Consider the following 18,236-nt stretch of genomic DNA (forward strand, 5'->3'; position numbering starts at 1 on the left):
GTATAAATAATAAATTATTATTATTATTATTATTATTATTATTATTATTATTATTATTCCTCTGCCTCAGTCGTCATGACGCCCCTGCAAGGGCATTTGGACTGAAAGAAAAGGGACAACAGTAGCTGGCTGGATTTATAAGAACACCAGAAGAGTGTCCTTTTCTCATCAATGGTATTTTAATATTTTTTTGGAAGCTGCCCAGAGTGACTGGGGAAGCTGAGCCAGATGGGCTGGGTATAAATAATAAATTAGTAGTAGTATTATTATGGCCAGAAGAAAGAACCGAATCAGAACAAAACATTGAGATTGAAGCCCATAAAAAGGTTAAATATTTAGGGATTTGGTTAACATCAAGAAATATAAACCTATTTAAAAATAACTATGAAAAAAATTGGCCTGAGGTAAAAAGAAATTTAGAAATATGGAGCAGAATGAATCTCTCAATGTTAGGAAAAATATTGGCGATTAAAATGAATGTGTTGCCAAAAATGCTATTTCTTTTTCAATCAATACCAGTCATCCTGAAAGATGAATGCTTTAAAAAATGGCAGAAAGAGATTTCAAGATTTACCGGGGGGGGAGGGGGGCAAAAGGCCAAGGATAAAACATAAAATACTTACAGATGTAAAAGATAGAGGCAGGTTTGCCCTCCCAGACCTTAAATTGTATTATGAATCTGCTTGTTTGGTATGGATCAGGGACTGGATGAGACTGGATAAGCAAGATAAGCAAAATTTTAGGGCACACACAGCAAACACACGCTCCACAGAAAACCGCAATCCTTCGCCCTTCAAAATTTAGGAAATATTCCCTGAAAAAGCTGCACGTTATTTTAGCCCACAGAACAATCCCAAATAGCTCTCCTGATTATTCTAAATTTATTTCCTCTACAGAAGGAAATATCCTGCAGGCAGCTTTCCCAATAGTTCTTTCACTTACAAATCCTGTCTTCTGAACATATATTGTGTATGTAGAGGGGATGTCCTGTGACCTGGATTCAAGATTTACCATCTCAAAAGAATAGCCAGACTGCCCAGGTAATGCAATCAGCAAAACATTATCAGTTATCTTGGCAGACAGGAGAGAAGCCACACTCTCAGAATTCTGTGGCAGACCCCCTGTTCCTGTGATGTACATATGATGTGATTTGGGTGGTCTTTGACTAAGGGGTTGGGGCAATGTCTAAAGTCTTTTTTTAAAAAAAAAATTATTGAGAATTTAAAATTACAGAGGAAAAAAAGGAAAAGGAAAAAAGATAGACAAGAAAAGGAATTAAACAATCCAAGTCAATAAAAGGAAGGGAAAGAAAAGAAAAGAAAAGAAAAGAAAAGAAAAGAAAAGAAACACACAATACATCCAAACCAAAAACAAAAACAAACAAGAAATTTAAAAACAAATCCAGTATTCCCAAATCTTTATCTTTCGTTAACTTGTTTCATCGACCTCCTCACACCTCCCTTTTTTGTATTCTAGTTATTAATTATCTCAGCAAATCCTTTCCATCTTTCACTATATTCTGTCATTAAATCACCTTAATTTATTTTAACCTTATCTTACCATAAAAAGCCCTAAAGCTTAAAACTTAAAACTTATTTATACATAATTCCTTTCAGCATTTCTACTAAAGCCAAATAGTTTCTTTCCAACATTTTTTTCTAACACTCGCTCCATAAGACGCACACACATTCCCCCTTACTTTTTAGGAGGGAAAAAGTGAGTCTTATAGAGCGAAAAAAACACGTAGATCAAAGCATCTCATCTCTTCTAGGACCTCTGTGTCCCCTTCTCTTTCCAGGCGATCCTTCTGTGCCCAGCAAAGTTTGATTCCAATTTCACCTCTTTCATAACAGGCTTTTCTTTCTTTCTTTCTTTCTTTTTTGGGCAGAGTCTTGCAAGACTCCCTTTTGCAGACAGTACGGTAACTGAGGCGAGGTGGGAGCAGCCAGGTAACAAAAGGAAAGAGTGTTTGCATCGACTCCAGGAGCAGGAGGAAAACAAACAGGTTCCCTTTTGGATAAACACAAGGCCTGGGCAAAAGTCCAGCCTTGCCCAACTGCAACAGCTGGCAAGCAACCGATGCCCTGCAGGGGCTGGCAGAGGGCACGGGAGGAGGAAGAAAGCCTGTACTGTTCGCCCACATTTATTTTATTGCTTTCCCATTTCGTTCCTCTAATGAATGTGGCATAACATACACAGTTCACCCCAACCTCCTCCTGTTATCGTTACAACAACCCAGCGAGGTGTGTTAGAGCACCGTCCATCGTGAGTTTCACGGCCAAGTGGGGGTTCAAAATCTAATCTCCCAGCTCATATTCTGGTGCTTTGGGTTAAACCACAGAGCCTAGGACTTGCCGATCAGAAGGTCGGTGGTTTGAATCCCTGCAATGACGGGGTGAGCTCCCGTTGCTCAGTCCCAGCTCCTGCCAACCTAGCAGTTCGAAAGCACCTCAGAGTGCAAGTAGATCAATAGGTACCACTCTGGCTGGAAGGTAAATGGCGTTTCCGTGCACTGCTCTGGTTCGCCAGAAGCGGCTTAGTCCTGCTGGCCACATGACCCAGAAGCTGTACGCCGGCTCCCTCGGCAAATAAAGCGAGATGAGCGCCGCAACTCCAGAGTCGGCCGCGACTGGACCTAATGGTCAGGGGTCCCTTTACCTTTACCTTTAACCCAGGGGTCAGCAAACTTTTTCAGCAGGGGGCCGGTCCACTGTCCCTCAGACCTTGGGGGGGCCAGACTATATTTTGAAAAGAAATAATGAACAAATTCCTACGCCCCACAAATAACCCAGAGATACATTTTAAATAAAAGCACACGTTCTACTCATGTAAAAACACACTGATTTCTGGACCATCCGTGGGCCGGATTTAGAAGGTGATTGGGCTGGATCTGGCCCCCGGGCCTTAGTTTGCCTACCCATGCTCTAACCACTACAGCCCAATGGCTTGGAGAATCTCAGCAGGGGCTTCCTTTAAGCTCCTTGGCCGAGGGAGCCAGTGTACAGCTTCCGGGTCATGTGGCCAGCAGGACTAAGCCGCTTCTGGCGAACCAGAGCAGTGCACGGAAACGCCATTTACCTTCCCGCCAGAGCGGTACCTATTTATCTACTTGCACTTTGACGTGCTTTTGAACTGCTAGGTTGGCAGGAGCTGGGACTGAGCAATGGGAGCTCACCCCGTCGTTGCGGGGATTCGAACCACGACCTTCTGATCGGCAAGTCCTAGGGCTCTGTGGTTTAACTCACAGCGCCACCCGTGTCCCTTACGCAATGCTTATTTACATATTTTCATTTTCATTCTTTTATTATTATTATTGCACTGACAGCTCAAGCTGGCATCCATGGTCCGTTTGATTCCCACAAAAACCTTTCAAGGTAGGTAAGGCTGAGACTGAGTGGCTGGCCACACTGAGTGAGCTTCCTAGCCGAGTGGGGATGGATGGAGGACCCCGGTTGCTTCTCCCAGGTCCCATTGCAGCACTCTGACCACTGCACCACACTGCCTCTCTGTCAGTTCCCACTTTCGAAACAGCACCTTGTAATTCAGCACTCGTCACGAATGAGCCAGCTCCAAGTGAAGGTTTGCAGCTCGCTGCAGAAAGCAGCCAGGAACAGAGAGGTTTTGACATTAGTCAGGCAGGAGAGAGCAGGCAGCTGCAGACTTCGGCTCTTCCTACCTTGATGGGCAAGCTGATAAGGCAGTCGCTGAGAGCAGGCTTGAACACAGCCAAAGCTCACCGGAAGCACAAACAGGTGCAAACAAACTCAGAGACAACCTCTCCGAAAAGGAAGAGGTCGGAGTGGATCCACTAAGTCCGAAGAGTCGATGAATGGGAGGGCTGCTAGACAGGAAGCAAAACAAGAGACGTAAGGGTCGTAAGTTCAAGATCTTCTGTCAACGCTGGAAGGAGTCTTCAGATGGGTCATCTTGAGTCGTGATGCCGGAGGCGCCTGGAGCTCTCCGTTTTTGCAAGAAATCCTCCTTTTTAATGATCTACGCTTACTGTGTTATCAAGCTGGGAACCTGTTCTCCTGACAGCACTTCAGAAAACCCACAAGCATTTCAGCCATGGGGCATTTCAGAAGTTTTATTAGGTGTCAAATCCTGCCCTTGGGACACAGGCTGCTCCTTTTTGCAGACCTCAGTCCTCGCAGGGGGTTGGACTAGATGACACTTCGACTCCCTTTCAACGCCGCAATTCCACGATTCCATCTTGTCTCTTATCCCCCTTAGTCTTCTCCCCTCCCCTCTTTCCCCCATTCAATTGCAAAGCAGCAAGCATTTCCTTGGAGAGCGGGGGGGGGGGACTCCAGCGCCTTTTGATCGTTCTCATTTTAATATCCTGCGACACCGTCCCACCGCCCCCAGGTAAAGGTGAGCGCCGAACAAGAACAGGTCCCGGACTTTGATTTATGCTTCCTATTTTCTATTTATCTGGCAACTTCTCTCTCTCTCTCTCTCTCTTCGCTTTGCCATTGTGCAAGGAACAAAGGCGAGATGAAAAGCAGCCCGGTCTTAAACCGCTGCGCTGGAAATCGCTTCCTGGTAATAAATAAAGGCATGACGCCAAACGGGGGGGAAAGACTCGGAGATCCCAGGACCCGCGGGGTTGCTTTGTTGACGGCTTTCCGGTTCTGTATGTGAGTGGGCAGTTCTGGGTCGAGACATGGGTCCGCGGTCTGATCCTGCAAGCTCTTCTCCTAATCCCTGAGGGGCAGCTGAGTGACCCCTTTGCAAAAAAGGCGCTGGACTAGATGTGATAGTGGCTTCTTCCTATATGCTCATGGGTCCTAGGTGCTGCTGCTGCTGTAGCCGCGCCATCACCATTGATGGAATCTTTCGAGGAGTTGGAGGTGGCGTTTATAAGTGATCCACGTTTCACAAGCATACAGGAAGGTTGGTGGTGCGATAGCTTTGCAAACAAGCCTTTTGCTCTCCCTGCGAATGTCCCAGTCCTCAAACACTCTGCACTTCAATCAGGTGCAAAACAAGCACGTGCTGAAGGCATCTAGTGAAGGACCACAGAAATTTCCCATCGCTGGGTTTCCCACCAGCAGATGGATGGTGGCGCTGTGGGTTAAACCACTGAGCCTAGGGCTTGCCGATCAGAAGGTTGGCGGTTCGAACCCCCGCAATGACGGGGCGAGCTCCCATTGCTCGGTCCCTGCTTTCACTGTGCAGCGATCCCTCTTGCTGTTCTGGCTTCTGAGATTCAGAATATTTTTTTTCTTGCTTTCCTCCTCCAAAAACTAGGTGCGTCTTATGGTCTGGTGCGTCTTATAGAGTGAAAAATACGGTAGCTTATGGATAGCCTTTCCCTCTGCAAGCTTGCCTGATCCTGTTTCAAAGCTGTCCAGAGCACTGTCACCTCTTTTGCAAGGGAATCCCATAATTTTCAGTATGCACTGTGTGAGCAAATCGTGCCTTTTGTCTGTCTCCCAGCATTCAGCTTTGACTCTCTTGGGTACTCAGATTATGAGAGAGAGGGTTTGTTGTTTTTTTAAGCTGTCTCCCTTTCTGGGGCAAAGTCTTTCAACGGGTAAGTCACCAAACAATCTGCCTCACCAGATCCTAAGATAGCTTTATTTTCCTACTATTTCCCGGCTGCTCCGGATTCATCTAATAAATAGCTTATGGCTCACCTGTTGCTCGTGGCTGAGAAACTTGCTATATAGCCAGATGATGTAGGAAAAAACCCGTTCCTTTTCCCTTATGGGATATTCCAGAGCCCTTATACAGTGGTACCTCGCGTTAAGTACTTAATTCGTTCCGGAGGTCCGTTCTTAACCTGAAACTGTTCTCAACCTGAAGCACCACTTTAGCTAATGGGGCCTCCTGCTGCTGCCACGCCGCCGGAGCACGATTTCTGTTCTCAACCTGAAGCAAAGTTCTTAACCTGAAGCACTATTTCTGGGTTAGCGGAGTCTGTAACCTGAAGCGTATGTAACCTGAGGTACCACTGTAGAGTCTTTAAGTGGGTTCCCTACTGGTAGGAGAAAATAACAGAGGGCAACCAGTGGAAACACTGGACTGCGAGCGCTCCAGGTGGAGAACAGCCTTTACCAAAGGTGTCATGGGCTTTGAAGACACTCGAACTCAGGACGCAAGGGAGAAATGTGCTAAGAGGAAGGTACGCTTGGCAAATCCACACAGTGATCAACTCCTGCCTGGAAACCAATGTCCCCACTGTGGAAGGATGTGTGGATTTGGCCTCTATGGTCACTTGAATTGGCCTCTATCGTCTCTTATGGACTCATTGTTAAAACCATCAAAATAAAAAAAATTCCTTCCAGTAGCACCTTAAAGACCAACTAAGTTAGTTCTTGGTTTGAGCTTTCGTGTGCATGCACCCTTCTTCAGATACACTGAAACAGAAGTTGCCAGATCCTTCTATATAGTGAGAAGGTGGGGAGGGGTATTACTCAGAAGGGTGGTGGGAATGGGAGATTGGCAGATAGCTGAGATGAGCCTGTTGACGACTCTTAACGACTGCAATAGGTCTTACAGGAAAAGGCAAGGGGTGAGAAGGTGAGAAATGGCTTAGTCATGTATAATGAGATAAGAATCCAATGTCTCTGTTCAGACCAGGTCTCTCCATGGTTTTAAGTTTGGTAATGTTAAAACCGTGTTTATGGAAGACAATCTTACTCAGCTACGAGGGATCATCAAAGAAGAAGAAGAGGAGGAGGAGGAAGAAGAAGAAGAGGAGGAGGAGGAAGAGGAAGAAGAAGAAGAGGAGGAGGAGGAAGAAGAAGAGGAGGAGGAGGAGGAGGAGGAAGAAGGAGGAGGAGGAGGAGGAGGAGGAGGAGATGAAGAAGGAGAAGGAGAAGAAGAAGAAGAAGAAGTAGGAGGAGGAGAAGGAGAAGGAGAAGAAGAAGATTGAGAAGCAAAGCAGCTAGTAAGCCTGATCTCTATTCAACTGTTGCAACAGGGTCCCCACTCACCACACGCAGGAGGGAGGATGAACCCAGAACATTGGTGTGCAAGCTCTTATATAGGCTTTTGAAACTGCCCACTCTGTAGCTCAAGACCACACTGCAAAACACCGTACACACATCACAGAAGAATCGGTCTACAACAGAAAAATGACAATGGCCTGTGATTGCTTTATTTAGGCAGCTGGGCCATTCTTTTGTGATGGTAAATACATTAATTCCTGAATCCAGGTCACAGGCTCCCCCCCTTTTCATACACTGAGATGCCCTAAAGGCAGGTAAGCAAAAGACAATGACAAGGCTTTTCCCATTTCCTTCCTCCTTGCAGAGAAACATTTGAGGTCAATTGGGGAGAGTCAAAATGGTTTCAGGATTGCTCTCCTGTACAGTGGTACCTCGGGTTAAGTACTTCATTCGTTCCAGAGCTCCGTTCTTAAACTAAAACTGTTCTTAACCTGAAGCACCACTTTAGCTAATGGGGCCTCCCGCTGCCGCTGCACGATTTCTGTTCTCATCCTGAAGCAAAGTTCTTAACCCGAGGTACTATTTCTGGGTTTGTGGAGTCTGTAACCTGAAGCGTCTGTAACCCGAGGTACCACTGTACTATTTGCAGACAAGTGGTTTATATACTTTCGTATGTATATACGAAAGTATATAAACTTGTCAAGTTATGAACATTTAATTTGTATATTTTGAGACCTTAAATTCTTATAACACCAGATGCCGGGGTCACACCTATGTTCTGCATCTTCTGAGACCCTTCTTTGTCTTCCGCCTCTCCTCGAGAGGTCTGGAGGGTGGCAACATGAGAACGGGGCCTTCTCTGCAGTGGCTCCCCGTCGGTGGAATGCTCTCCCCAGGGAAGTTTGCCTGGTGCCTTCATTATACACCTTTAGGCACCAGGCAAAAACGTTCCTTTTTAACCAGGCCTTTGGTTGATCTTATTGACATCCCCTTTAAAATGTGGCTATTTTGGCGGGGGTTTGGGGGATTATTGCTTTTGGTTTGGTTTTATCTGTTGTGGTCTTGAACTGTCCTGAGACCTCCAGGTATAGGGTGGCGTATAAGTTGAATGTATAAGGTGTATAAGGTCCGTATAGTAAAAGCTCTGGTTTTCCCAGTAGTAATGTATGGAAGTGAGAGCTGGGCCATAAAGAAGGCTGATCGCTGAAGAATGGATGCTTTTGAATTCTGGTGCTGGAGGAGATTCTTGAGAGTCCCATGGACTGCAAGAAGATCAAACCTCTCCATTCTGAAAGAAATCAGCCCTGAGTGCTCACTGGAAGGACAGATCCTGAAGCCGAGGCTCCAAGACTTTGGCCACCTCATGAGAAGAGAAGACTCCCTGGAAAAGACCCTGATGCTGGGAAAGATGGAGGGCGCAAGGAGAAGGGGACAGCAGAGGACGAGATGGTGGGACAGTGTTCTCGAAGCTACCAGCATGAATTTGACCAAACTGCGGGAGGCAGTGGAAGACAGGAGTGCCTGGCGTGCTCTGGTCCAGGGGGTCACGAAGAGTCGGACATGACTAAACGACTAAACAACAACAACATAAGTTGAATGAATAATAATATTAACAGTACCCCACTGCCGGCCATCCTTCCCCCTTCCCTCCTGTTGACAGTCTCTGCTCTCTCCTCCACACAGAAGAGAAAAAGCTTAATAATAATAATAGCAAATTTATGTAAATTGAGGGGGTGGGATTCCATCAGCTCCCCAGAAAAGGCCGCAGGTTGCGAGGGAAGAGAGAGGGAACGAGATTGCAGCAAATCAAATCAGAGAAGAACCGAGAAAACTGCAATACTGAATTATTGCCTCCGGCGTTGAAAAGAAAATCTCTGGGTAGTTCGAAGGATTCGTGTTGACACACTTCTAAGCAAGATGTGGAAAAATGAGGGGGGGACGGACGAGGAGAGGAACAATCTTGAAAAAGCACACATAAACTTCTCCCCTCCGCCATCTGCTCATAGCTGGATTCCCTCTTTCCCAAACCAATTTGATCTTTGTTTTATTTCAGCAGAGACCTCTTGAGAAGGCGGAAGAAAAGGAAAAAACCTTAGGCAATTAAAACCCTGCAAAGTGCGGCAGAGGGGTGGGTGGGAAGAGAGTAGCAGTCAAAAAAGAGACAGCCCTCTAAGATCTGTGTCCGCAGCAGATCTGGGAGCCAGGATGAGGCCGCAACAGCCAAGTGCCCAGCGCCGTAATTGGCTGAAGGTTATTCCAAGGCTCTGACCGGCAAGGAGACTGTCTCAGGCAGCCTTCAGAAGCGTCCACTCCAGAGGACGATGCAATTATCTTGGCAGAAGCCAAACAGCACAAAAGAACGCTGAAAGAGAGAAGTGGGCGTCTCAGAAAGCTACGAACGCACCTTTGTGGCAAAGCGGCCAGGAATTCGCCAGTGTCGATGATCAGTGCGGTACCGAATCTAGCTGGAATGCCTTATAAAAAAATGTCAGCCAGCATGGTGCAATGGTTAGAGTGTGAGATCAAGACCTGCGAGACTAGGGACTTGTTGTTGTTGTTTAGTTGTTTAGTCGTGTCCGCCTCTTCGTGACCCCCTGGACCAGAGCACGCCAGGCACTCCTGTCTTCCACTGCCTCCCGCAGTTTGGTCAAACTCATGCTGGTAGCTTCAAGAGCACTGTCCCACCGTCTCGTCCTCTGTCGTCCCCTTCTCCTTGGGCCCTCCATCTTTCCCAACATCAGGGTCTTTTCCAGGGAGTCTTCTCTTCTCCTGAGGTGGCCAAAGTCTTGGAACCTCAGCTTCAGGATCTGTCCTTCTGTCCCTGGATTCTTGCCACTGCTGAGCGGAGAGGCACCCAACTTTAGTAATACAGTGGTGCTTTGGTTCTCAAACTTAATCCGTTCCAAAACCAAAGCGTTCCAAAACCAAGGCGCGCTTTCCCATAGAAAGTAATGCAAAACGGATTAATCCGTTCCAAACTTTTAAAAACAACCCCTAAAACAGCCATTTAACATAGGTTTTACTGTCAAACGAGACCGTTGATCCATAAAATGAAAGCAATAAACAATGTGCTGCAGTCGCACAATCCGTCCATCAGTAGCTGGGCTGGGTTCCCACACAGCCACAAAAACAAAACAAAAGAGCCACAAAAACGCAAAATAAATAGCAGAAACGAACAGACCTCTGCGTAACATTCAAAATGGAAGTGTGGCACTCAAATCGGAAGCGTAACACTCAAAACTGAGCATGTTCGGCTTCCGAAAAAGGTTCGCAAACAGGAACACTTGCTTCTGGGTTTGCAGTGTTTGGGTTCCAAGTTGTTTGAGTACCAAGGCGTTTGAGAACCAAGGCGCCACTATACTTGAAAGAAGTCTTCGAGAAAGGAGTTTCGATTTTTCTGTCACATTCAGAAGATCAAGCGTTAATGTCTAAATGATGCGTACATCAAAACTTTTTATTTTTATTTTTTTGAGCAGGAAAAACAACAGCCATCAAACAAACGAGGAAACAAAGAGACTTAAGAGCAATGTTAAGCATTTCCGTGTTTAATTAGAAACATATTCAAAACAGCCAGTTCTTTCTGGACTTCAAATGCTTCCGTGGATAACTGTGCGATAGAATAGGCCATATTTATTCATATATGTGCTAAGAGTTCTGAAGACATTCGCCTGAGGAGGGAATGGGCAAAACGAGTTTCTTTTTTAAATAAAAAATCCAGGCAGCAATGTGATAGATCAGAGAGAAGCAAGTGGGGCATGCCTAGAGAAGGCAGGTTTGTTTGTTTGCACTGGAAAAAGAGAAGCAACTTTGAAATGCTGCCCTAGCCTCACAGCACCCCCTGGTGGCACAAGAGGGGAATTTTCAGCCACCATGACCCGAAAGCTGCCAGTCCTAAGAGATAATTTTTAGATAAAATACGTGGTGTTGGAGCCTTCCAAACTCCCATTAACTGAAAGGAGCACCAATGTCTGTAGGGGGGGGGGAGGAAACCAGGCAGTGTCAGTTCCAGATCATTTGCTCCCTTCTCCCTTCCCTTCCAGCGACTCCAGAAACCCCCAGAATTCAGAGAAAGGAAGACACTTTGCAGAAAAGGAGGTTAGAGAACCACACAGTTGTTCCTCGACTGCCTCTGTCGCAGGCTGTTTGGAAAGAAGATCCCAATCGTATCGAAAAATCAGAACTCCTATTAGAATAAACAAGTTCCGTTTCAAATACTGAAATATCAAATAAGATGGAAACCAATGTGTCATAGAAAAAGAAGTATGAAATTAGGGTAAAGGTGTGTGTGAAAGAAAGTAATAGAAGGGGAAAGAAATTGTAATTGAGTAGATTGGAAGTCAAAGACAAAGGTGGGGTGAAGGGTTGGTGGATGGTGATGGGGAAAGGAATTATCTGTGGGACTGAGTGTAAGTATGTTTGAACATTTTTAAGGATTGAATGAAATGTATGTTTGTATGCTTGTATATGTGTATTAATGATGAATTTAAATTAAATAAATAAATTTTTAAAAAAGGAAAGAAGATCCATTCACTGGATTTGAAACTGGATTGTCCTATATATATATATTTTAAAAGCCTGTTGTTGATTCCAAAGCCAGGCAGAGCTATACAGCCCCCCAGAATATCTTGGCTGCCTCTCATTCCAATCGGGAATCTCCGTTTTCATCTAGAAAGTGAGACTTAGCTTAGCTTCCCTCCTGCCCCCCAGCTCCCTGCCCCAACCCTAACCCATTTTTAATAAAACTGAGAAACCTCAGCAACTCTGAGCTGATTTGCTAGAAAGCTGGGCACAGGCCTCCTTGCCGTGTGGGCCACCTGGACTGATTTAAAGCGTTCCACCCCATATCTGGAGTGGGAGAAGGAGATGGCTGGACTTTAAAAAGAATTTTAAAAAGTGGGAGCGACTGGTGCTGGAGCAGAGCAAATCGGGAAGGTGGCGAGTCAGGCAGAATCCAGGATTTCTGACTCCAGATCTCTCGATGTCTCTCCTCCGCCAATAGATTGCTGCTTCTGCAAAGCAAGAATTCCAGTCCCAGATTTGGCTGGCAGGAAGGCTGGGACAGCTTCTGCGCAGAGGGCCAGATTCCTAATGGAAAAGACATTTCAGTAAGGGGAGCAACAGGGATTTCTGCACTATTCCACATATCTCTGGCTTCTTCCTTCCTGCCCCTTTTTAAAATAAGATATTTTCCTTAAAGGTAAAGGGACCCCTGACCATTAGGTCCAGTCGTGGCCAACTCTGGGGTTGCAGCGCTCATCTCGCTTTATTGGCAGAGGGAGCCGGCGTACAGCTTCCGGGTCATGTGGCCAGCAGGACTAAGCCGCTTCTGGCGAACCAGAGCAGCGCACTGACAGGTAACCTGACAAGCCGTCCTTCTGAGGGACACGTTGCCAAGAAGATGGAGGAGTGGGAAATGGGGTGGTTTATGGGCCGTGGCGTGAAATCCTTGGAAAAGAACAGGCAGTGGCCCAAAAATTAAAAACGAAAGTAAAAAAGTTGTACAAGTGACAATAAAGTAATTCAATATTTCAATTTCAATTATACGTAAGCCTCTTCTGGGACGCGGGTGGCGCTGTGGGTTAAGCTGTACACCGGCTCCCTCAGCCAATAAAGCGAGATGAGCGCCGCAACCCCAGAGTCGGCCACGACTGGACCTAATGGCCAGGGGTCCTTTTACCTTTACCTAAGCCTCTTCTATATGGAGTTGCGCAACCTTGTTTAATTTGAGCATTATTTGAAGTCATCGCTGCTCATGGCGCATCCCCTCCCATCTAGTGGCAGTCAGTTCCACAAGCCACCGATGCAACGATGCACCAACATCATGCCACCAGAGCAGAGATTGTGTACTTACCCGTCATTGTTTCCACCTTACCGCCTGCCGCAGGTGGAGCTCGCTTTCGGCGGCGACTATGGGCTGTTCGTTCTGCAGGTGGTAGTTTATCAGGTGGCTGATGTTCTCAAACAAGGCATCCTTTGTCCTCACCTGAAGCAAACAGGTGAGGAGAGCAAGAGGTTTAATCTTTGCCCATGGGAGAAACAGCGCAAGCACGTAGATCTTGCAAGCATTGGTGGAATCAGGCCTGAGGCTCCGCCCCCTGCTCCTTTAGCCACACCCAACACCCGGCACAGTCCCCTCCCACCTGTGGCCACGCCCTTCCTTAAAGGAACAGGTCACCAGTTTGGTCCAGTCCGTTATGCATCCAAATGTTTCGAAAGTTTATGTGAGCTTGAATCTGTTTTTAGCCTATTGCTATTTTGACTTTGGGACGTGGGTGGTGCTGTGGGTTAAACCACAGAGCCTAGGACTTGCCGATCGGAAGGTCGGCGGTTCGAATCCCTCCCCATGATGGCGTGAGCTCCCGTTGCTCAGTCCCTGCTCCTGCCAACCTAGCAGTTCGAAAGCACGTCAAAGTGCAAGTAGATAAATAGGTACCGCTCCTGCGGGAAGGTAAACGGCGTTTCCGTGCGCTGCTCTGGTTTGCCAGAAGCGGCTTAGTCCTGCTGGCCACATGACCCGGAAGCTGTACGCCGGCTCCCTCGGCCAGTAAAGCGAGATAAGCGCCGCAACCCCAGAGTCGGCCACGACTGGACCTAACGGTCAGGGGTCCCTTTACCTTTTTATTTTATAAGTTATAAATTCCTGTTGTTAATTTTTCTTCCTGGTAATCTTATTGTTTTATCCTCTCTGCCCACCCCCCGGCAGATGTTATTAAAGTTTGAAAGGTTAATAATCTTTTTTGGTAAACCACCTTTGTGTATAGATTTTAAGAAAGAAATGAGGTAAGTCCTACTCGGAGCAGACCATGGAAATTAATGAATCTAAGTTCGCTGTGTTCATTCGCTTCAATGGGTCTACTCTGTGTAAGAGCTACGCTGCGTGCACCCCTATATTTATAGATCGCTCCAGACAGGCAGAAGCAGCAATTTATGACAATAAAATACAGAATGCTTAGGAAATTCAATACAGATATGAAATACTAAAAGTCTTCGTCCAAACAAAAGTTGCCTTAAAATACAGAAAATTTCTATGCAGAACGTACGTGGTCTTTGGGGCTCCTTTTTCATGTTATTAGGTATTTTGAATAAAATGTACTTCTTTTTATTTAATCTGAGAGCAAAGGAAGCTCTATTTTAAGCACCGAAATTTGACCATGTTACAAAATTCTGCTTTCTGGGTGGGTACTGGTGTCATGGTGAATTTGAAAACCGATTTTGGGTTGTGTATATGTTCAGTATTATCTAAACAGCATGGTTGTGTTCTTATTGTGAACTGCCCCGGGATATATATATATATATATATATATATATATGCTTTCGTACACACAGTGGTGCCTCGCAAGACGAAAAGAATCCGTTCTGTGATTCTCTTCGTCTAGCGGTTTTTTCGTCTTGCGAAGCAAGCCCATTGACGGATTAGCGGATTAGCGGATTAGCGCTATTAGCGCTATTAGCGGCTTTTAGTGGCTTTTAGCAGCTTATCTGCTGATCGGATCAGCTGATAAGCGGCTTAGCGGCTTAGAAAAGGGGGGGAGGGAAAAAACCAGCAGGAACTCGCAAGACATTGTCGTCTTGTGAAGCAAGCCCATAGGAAATTCGTTTTGCGAAGCACCTCCAAAAGGGAAAACTCTTTCGTCTAGCGAGTTTTCCGTCTTGCGAGGCATTCGTCTTGCGGGGCACCACTGTATATGAAGGGTGGTATACAAATAACTTAAATAAAATACATTTTTAAAAAGTATCGCTAGGCGCGTGCAAAGTGCCTTTTCCCTCCCGTCTGCACAGGGCACGACAGACTCAGAGGAGACCCACTGAGACCACTGGGGCCCTCAGTGTCCAGCCACACATCACTGCAAACCCAGCCTCATTGAGGTTCGGCTGCTTACCACGCCTTCCGGGTCCACCAGGAGCAAGTGTTTGGGCTGCCCACTTTGCATCCCGGTCAGGACGTATTGTCCCGGGTTAGTGACGCTGTCCCTGACCAGGAAATCCCCATCCACCTGCAGTAGCTTCTCCGCGTCCCTCCGGCTCAGCTTCCCGCGGTACCAGGGTTCCTGCTTCAGTTGCTCCTCCGTGGGGGCGATGGGGGCCTTCCGGGTGGGTGGGCTGGGCCACTGGTCCTCAATTGGGGGGCTGCCGCTGCCGACACCCGCGCCGCAAGCTGACATGGATTCGTGAAGCTTCAGAGCATCCTCAAACGGCCCTGGGGGGAACCAAAAGAACTCAATCAAGGACAGGAAGTCAAGGGCCACATTCGCCTCCAGGGGGCCACTTTTCAGCGGTGGATGGAGGGGGCAGAGGAGAAAGTGGGTGGAGCAATGAGCTAGCAGACTCGCTTCCACACCCCATCCTGGTCCTAGAATGCCCACATCTCTGCCTTAGAGCTGTCCGTGGTCCTGAAGCCACACCTGCCATCTCAGACTCTTTGCTGTTGCTGTCAGATCTGGAGTGGGCTTATGGTCATTGTCCTTAGGAGCATAGAAAGCCGCCTAAAACTGAGTCAGACCATCGGCACATTGATCTGGCACTGCCTGAGTTCTGATTCCATCAATGGTGTCTCCGAAGTATTTGACACATCACTTGAGAAGACAGGCGAACTAATGCCAGTGCCCTGGAAGAAGCAAAGATCCCGAGTGTCAAAGCGATGATTCTTCAACATCAACTTCGTTGGACTGGTCATGTTGTGCGGATGCCTGATTGTCGTCTTCCAAAGCAACTACTCTATTCCGAACTTTAAAATGGAAGGCGTAATGCTGGCGGTCAACAAAAGAGGTTTAAAGACTTTCTCAAGGCAAATCTTTAAAAATGTAGTATAAACACCGACAACTGGGAAACACTGGCCTGTGAGTGCTCCAGATGGAGAACCTTTACCAAAGGTGTTGTGGGCTTTGAAGACACTCGAACTCAGGACGCAAGGGAGAAATGTGCTAAGAGGAAGGCAGGCTTGGAAAACCCTCACCATGATCAACTCCCATCTGGAAACCTACATCCCCACTGTGGAAGGACGTGTGGATCCAGAATTGGCCTCTGCAGTCACTTACGGACTCACTGTTAAAACCGTCAAAATAAATAAAAATAAAAAAATTCCTTCCAGTAGCACCTTAAAGACCAACTAAGTTAGTTCTTGGTATGAGCTTTCGTGTGCATGCACACTTATTCAGATACACTGAAACAGAAGTTGCCAGATCCTTCTATATAGTGAGAAGGTGGGGAGGGGTATTACTCAGAAGGGTGGTGGGAATGGGAGATTGGCAGATAGCTGAGATGAGCCTGTTGACGACTCTTAACGACTGCAATAGGTCTTACAGGAAAAGGCAAGGGGTGAGAAGGTGAGAAATGGCTTAGTCATGTATAATGAGATAAGAATCCAATGTCTTTGTTCAGACCAGGTCTCTCCACGTTCAAACCGTGTTTGTGGAAGACAATCTTACTTGGCTACGAGGGATCGCCAAAGAAGAAGATCCCGTTCATGTTTCAGTCTCGGGCTTTCTGCGTGAAACACAGATGCTCCAGCTCTGAGTCATGGTCTATTTTCCGAAATGGCTGTGCAAGGCATGGTCAATATGCCTGACCCACTACATTGTTATTTGCTTAGATCAGCAGTTCTCAACCTGCGGGTCCCCAGATCTTGTTGGACTACAACTCCCATCACTCCTAGCTAGCAAGGCCAGAGCTCAGGGATGATGGGAGTTGTAGTCCAACAACATCTGGGGACCTACAGGTTGAGAACCACTGGCTTGAGTGAAGCTTTTCTCGGTGCAGAATCCAGGCACTTGGCCTAAATGCGACAACTGCCCTGTCCACGTTGAGCGCAGAAAGTCGGGGAGGGAATGGCGCCAGGAGCCCTTCAAATTTTTCACAATACAGTCATACCTCAGAAGTTGAACGCAGTCCGTTCCGGAAGTCCGTTCAACTTCCAAAACGTTCGGAAACCAAGGCGCGGCTTCCACTTGGCTTCAGGAAGCTCCTGCGGCCAATCGGAAGCTGCGGAAGTCGCGTTTGGCTGCCAAAGAATGTTCGCAAACTGGAACACGCACTTCCGGGAGGTTTGCGGTGTTTGGGAGCCAAAACGTTTGACTCGCAAGGCGTTTGGGATCCAAGGTACGACTGTACAATAGAATAATATCTAGAACAAATAGAATCGAAAAGAAAAGAGAGAGAGGAGAAAGAGGAGGAGAACAATGAAGGGAGCGGGAGGCAGGAAGAGGAAGAGGAAGAGGAAGAGGAAGAGGAAGAGGAAGAGGAAGAGGAGGAGGAAGAAGAAGAAGAAGAAGAAGAAGAAGAAGAAGAAGAAGAAGGGGAGTTTGGATTTGATATCCCGCTTTATCACTACCCGAAGGAGTCTCAAAGCAGCTAACATTCTCCTTTCCCTTCCTCCCCCAAAACAAACACTCTGTGAGGTGAGTGGGGCTGAGAGACTTCGGAGAAGTGTGACTAGCCCAAGGTCACCCAGCAGCTGCATGAATCGAACCCGGTTCACCAGATTACGAGTCCACCGCTCTTAACCACTACACCACACTGGCCAGAACCTTTCCTTGCCACAAACTCCTTCCCCCATCTCACATCAGACTCACTTTCTGTTGTGTTTATTTTCTCTTGCCATCCTTACGCAACTCACCCCAAGCACCATTCAGTGTGGGAAGGAGATATTAATAAAAATTATCGTTCCGTTCTGCCAGGTGGGAGTAGCGCACTTCTGTCAGGTTCTGTCCTGCCGAGGCAACATTTCTTACTCATATCACTTTCTTACTCATATCAAAGAGGTCCTTTGTGGGGCTTTCGTCAGCCGCTCGGTGCAAGCCAGCATCCGCCTCCCATTTGTCCAGGTTCTTTGTGTTCACATACATGTGCTCTTCATAGTCTTGGGAGCCCAGGGGTTTCCCATCTGCCTGGACGTACCCATCACAGCTCTGGCCTGGAAGACACAACCACACCGTGTTGTCTAGCTTTCACAGCTCGCCATAAGGACTCCCTGGTCCTAAATGCGGTCACTGTGCCCCCGAGGGAACAGTTGCGCAGCCTGGGAGTCATTTTGGGCTCACAGCTGTCCATGGAGGCGCAGGTCAATTCTGTGTCCAGGGCGGCTGTCTACCAGCTCCATCTGGTACGCAGGATGAGACCCTCCCTGCCTGCGGACTGTCTCACCAGAGTGGTGCATGCTCTGGTTATCTCCCGCTTGCACTACAGTGGTGCCTCGGTTAAGTACTTAATTCGTTCCAGAGGTCCGTTCTTAACCTTAAACTGTTCTTAACCTGAAGCACCACTTTAGCTAATGGGGCCTCCCGCTGCCGCCACGCCACCACAACTGTTCTCATCCTGAAGCAAAGTTCTTAACCTGAGGTA

General features: G+C 47.1%; 1 protein-coding gene across 4 annotated transcripts in view; it reads right to left on the reverse strand.

The window, feature by feature from the left end:
• Window positions 1–11,612: 11,612 nt before the first annotated feature.
• Window positions 11,613–18,236, reverse strand: part of SHC2 (SHC adaptor protein 2) — a 35,419-nt gene continuing 28,795 nt past the window's right edge. For 2 of the 4 annotated variants that reach the window (XM_082206370.1, XM_082206369.1), the window contains 4 exons: window positions 17,644–17,808; window positions 14,780–15,096; window positions 12,772–12,882; window positions 11,613–11,984 (listed from right to left, as the gene is read on the reverse strand). In XM_082206370.1, coding sequence (XP_082062496.1) covers window positions 11,724–11,984; window positions 12,772–12,882; window positions 14,780–15,096; window positions 17,644–17,808 — 854 coding nt within the window. In that variant the 3' untranslated portion in view covers window positions 11,613–11,723. Of the gene's footprint in view, window positions 11,985–12,750; window positions 12,883–14,779; window positions 15,097–17,643; window positions 17,809–18,236 lie in introns of all 4 variants that reach the window. The other 2 variants (XM_082206371.1, XM_082206372.1) reach the window with 2 other exon arrangements.

This window comes from Podarcis vaucheri, assembly GCF_965113315.1.
Source record: "Podarcis vaucheri genome assembly, chromosome: 18".
Classification (NCBI taxonomy): Eukaryota; Metazoa; Chordata; class Lepidosauria; order Squamata; family Lacertidae; genus Podarcis; species Podarcis vaucheri.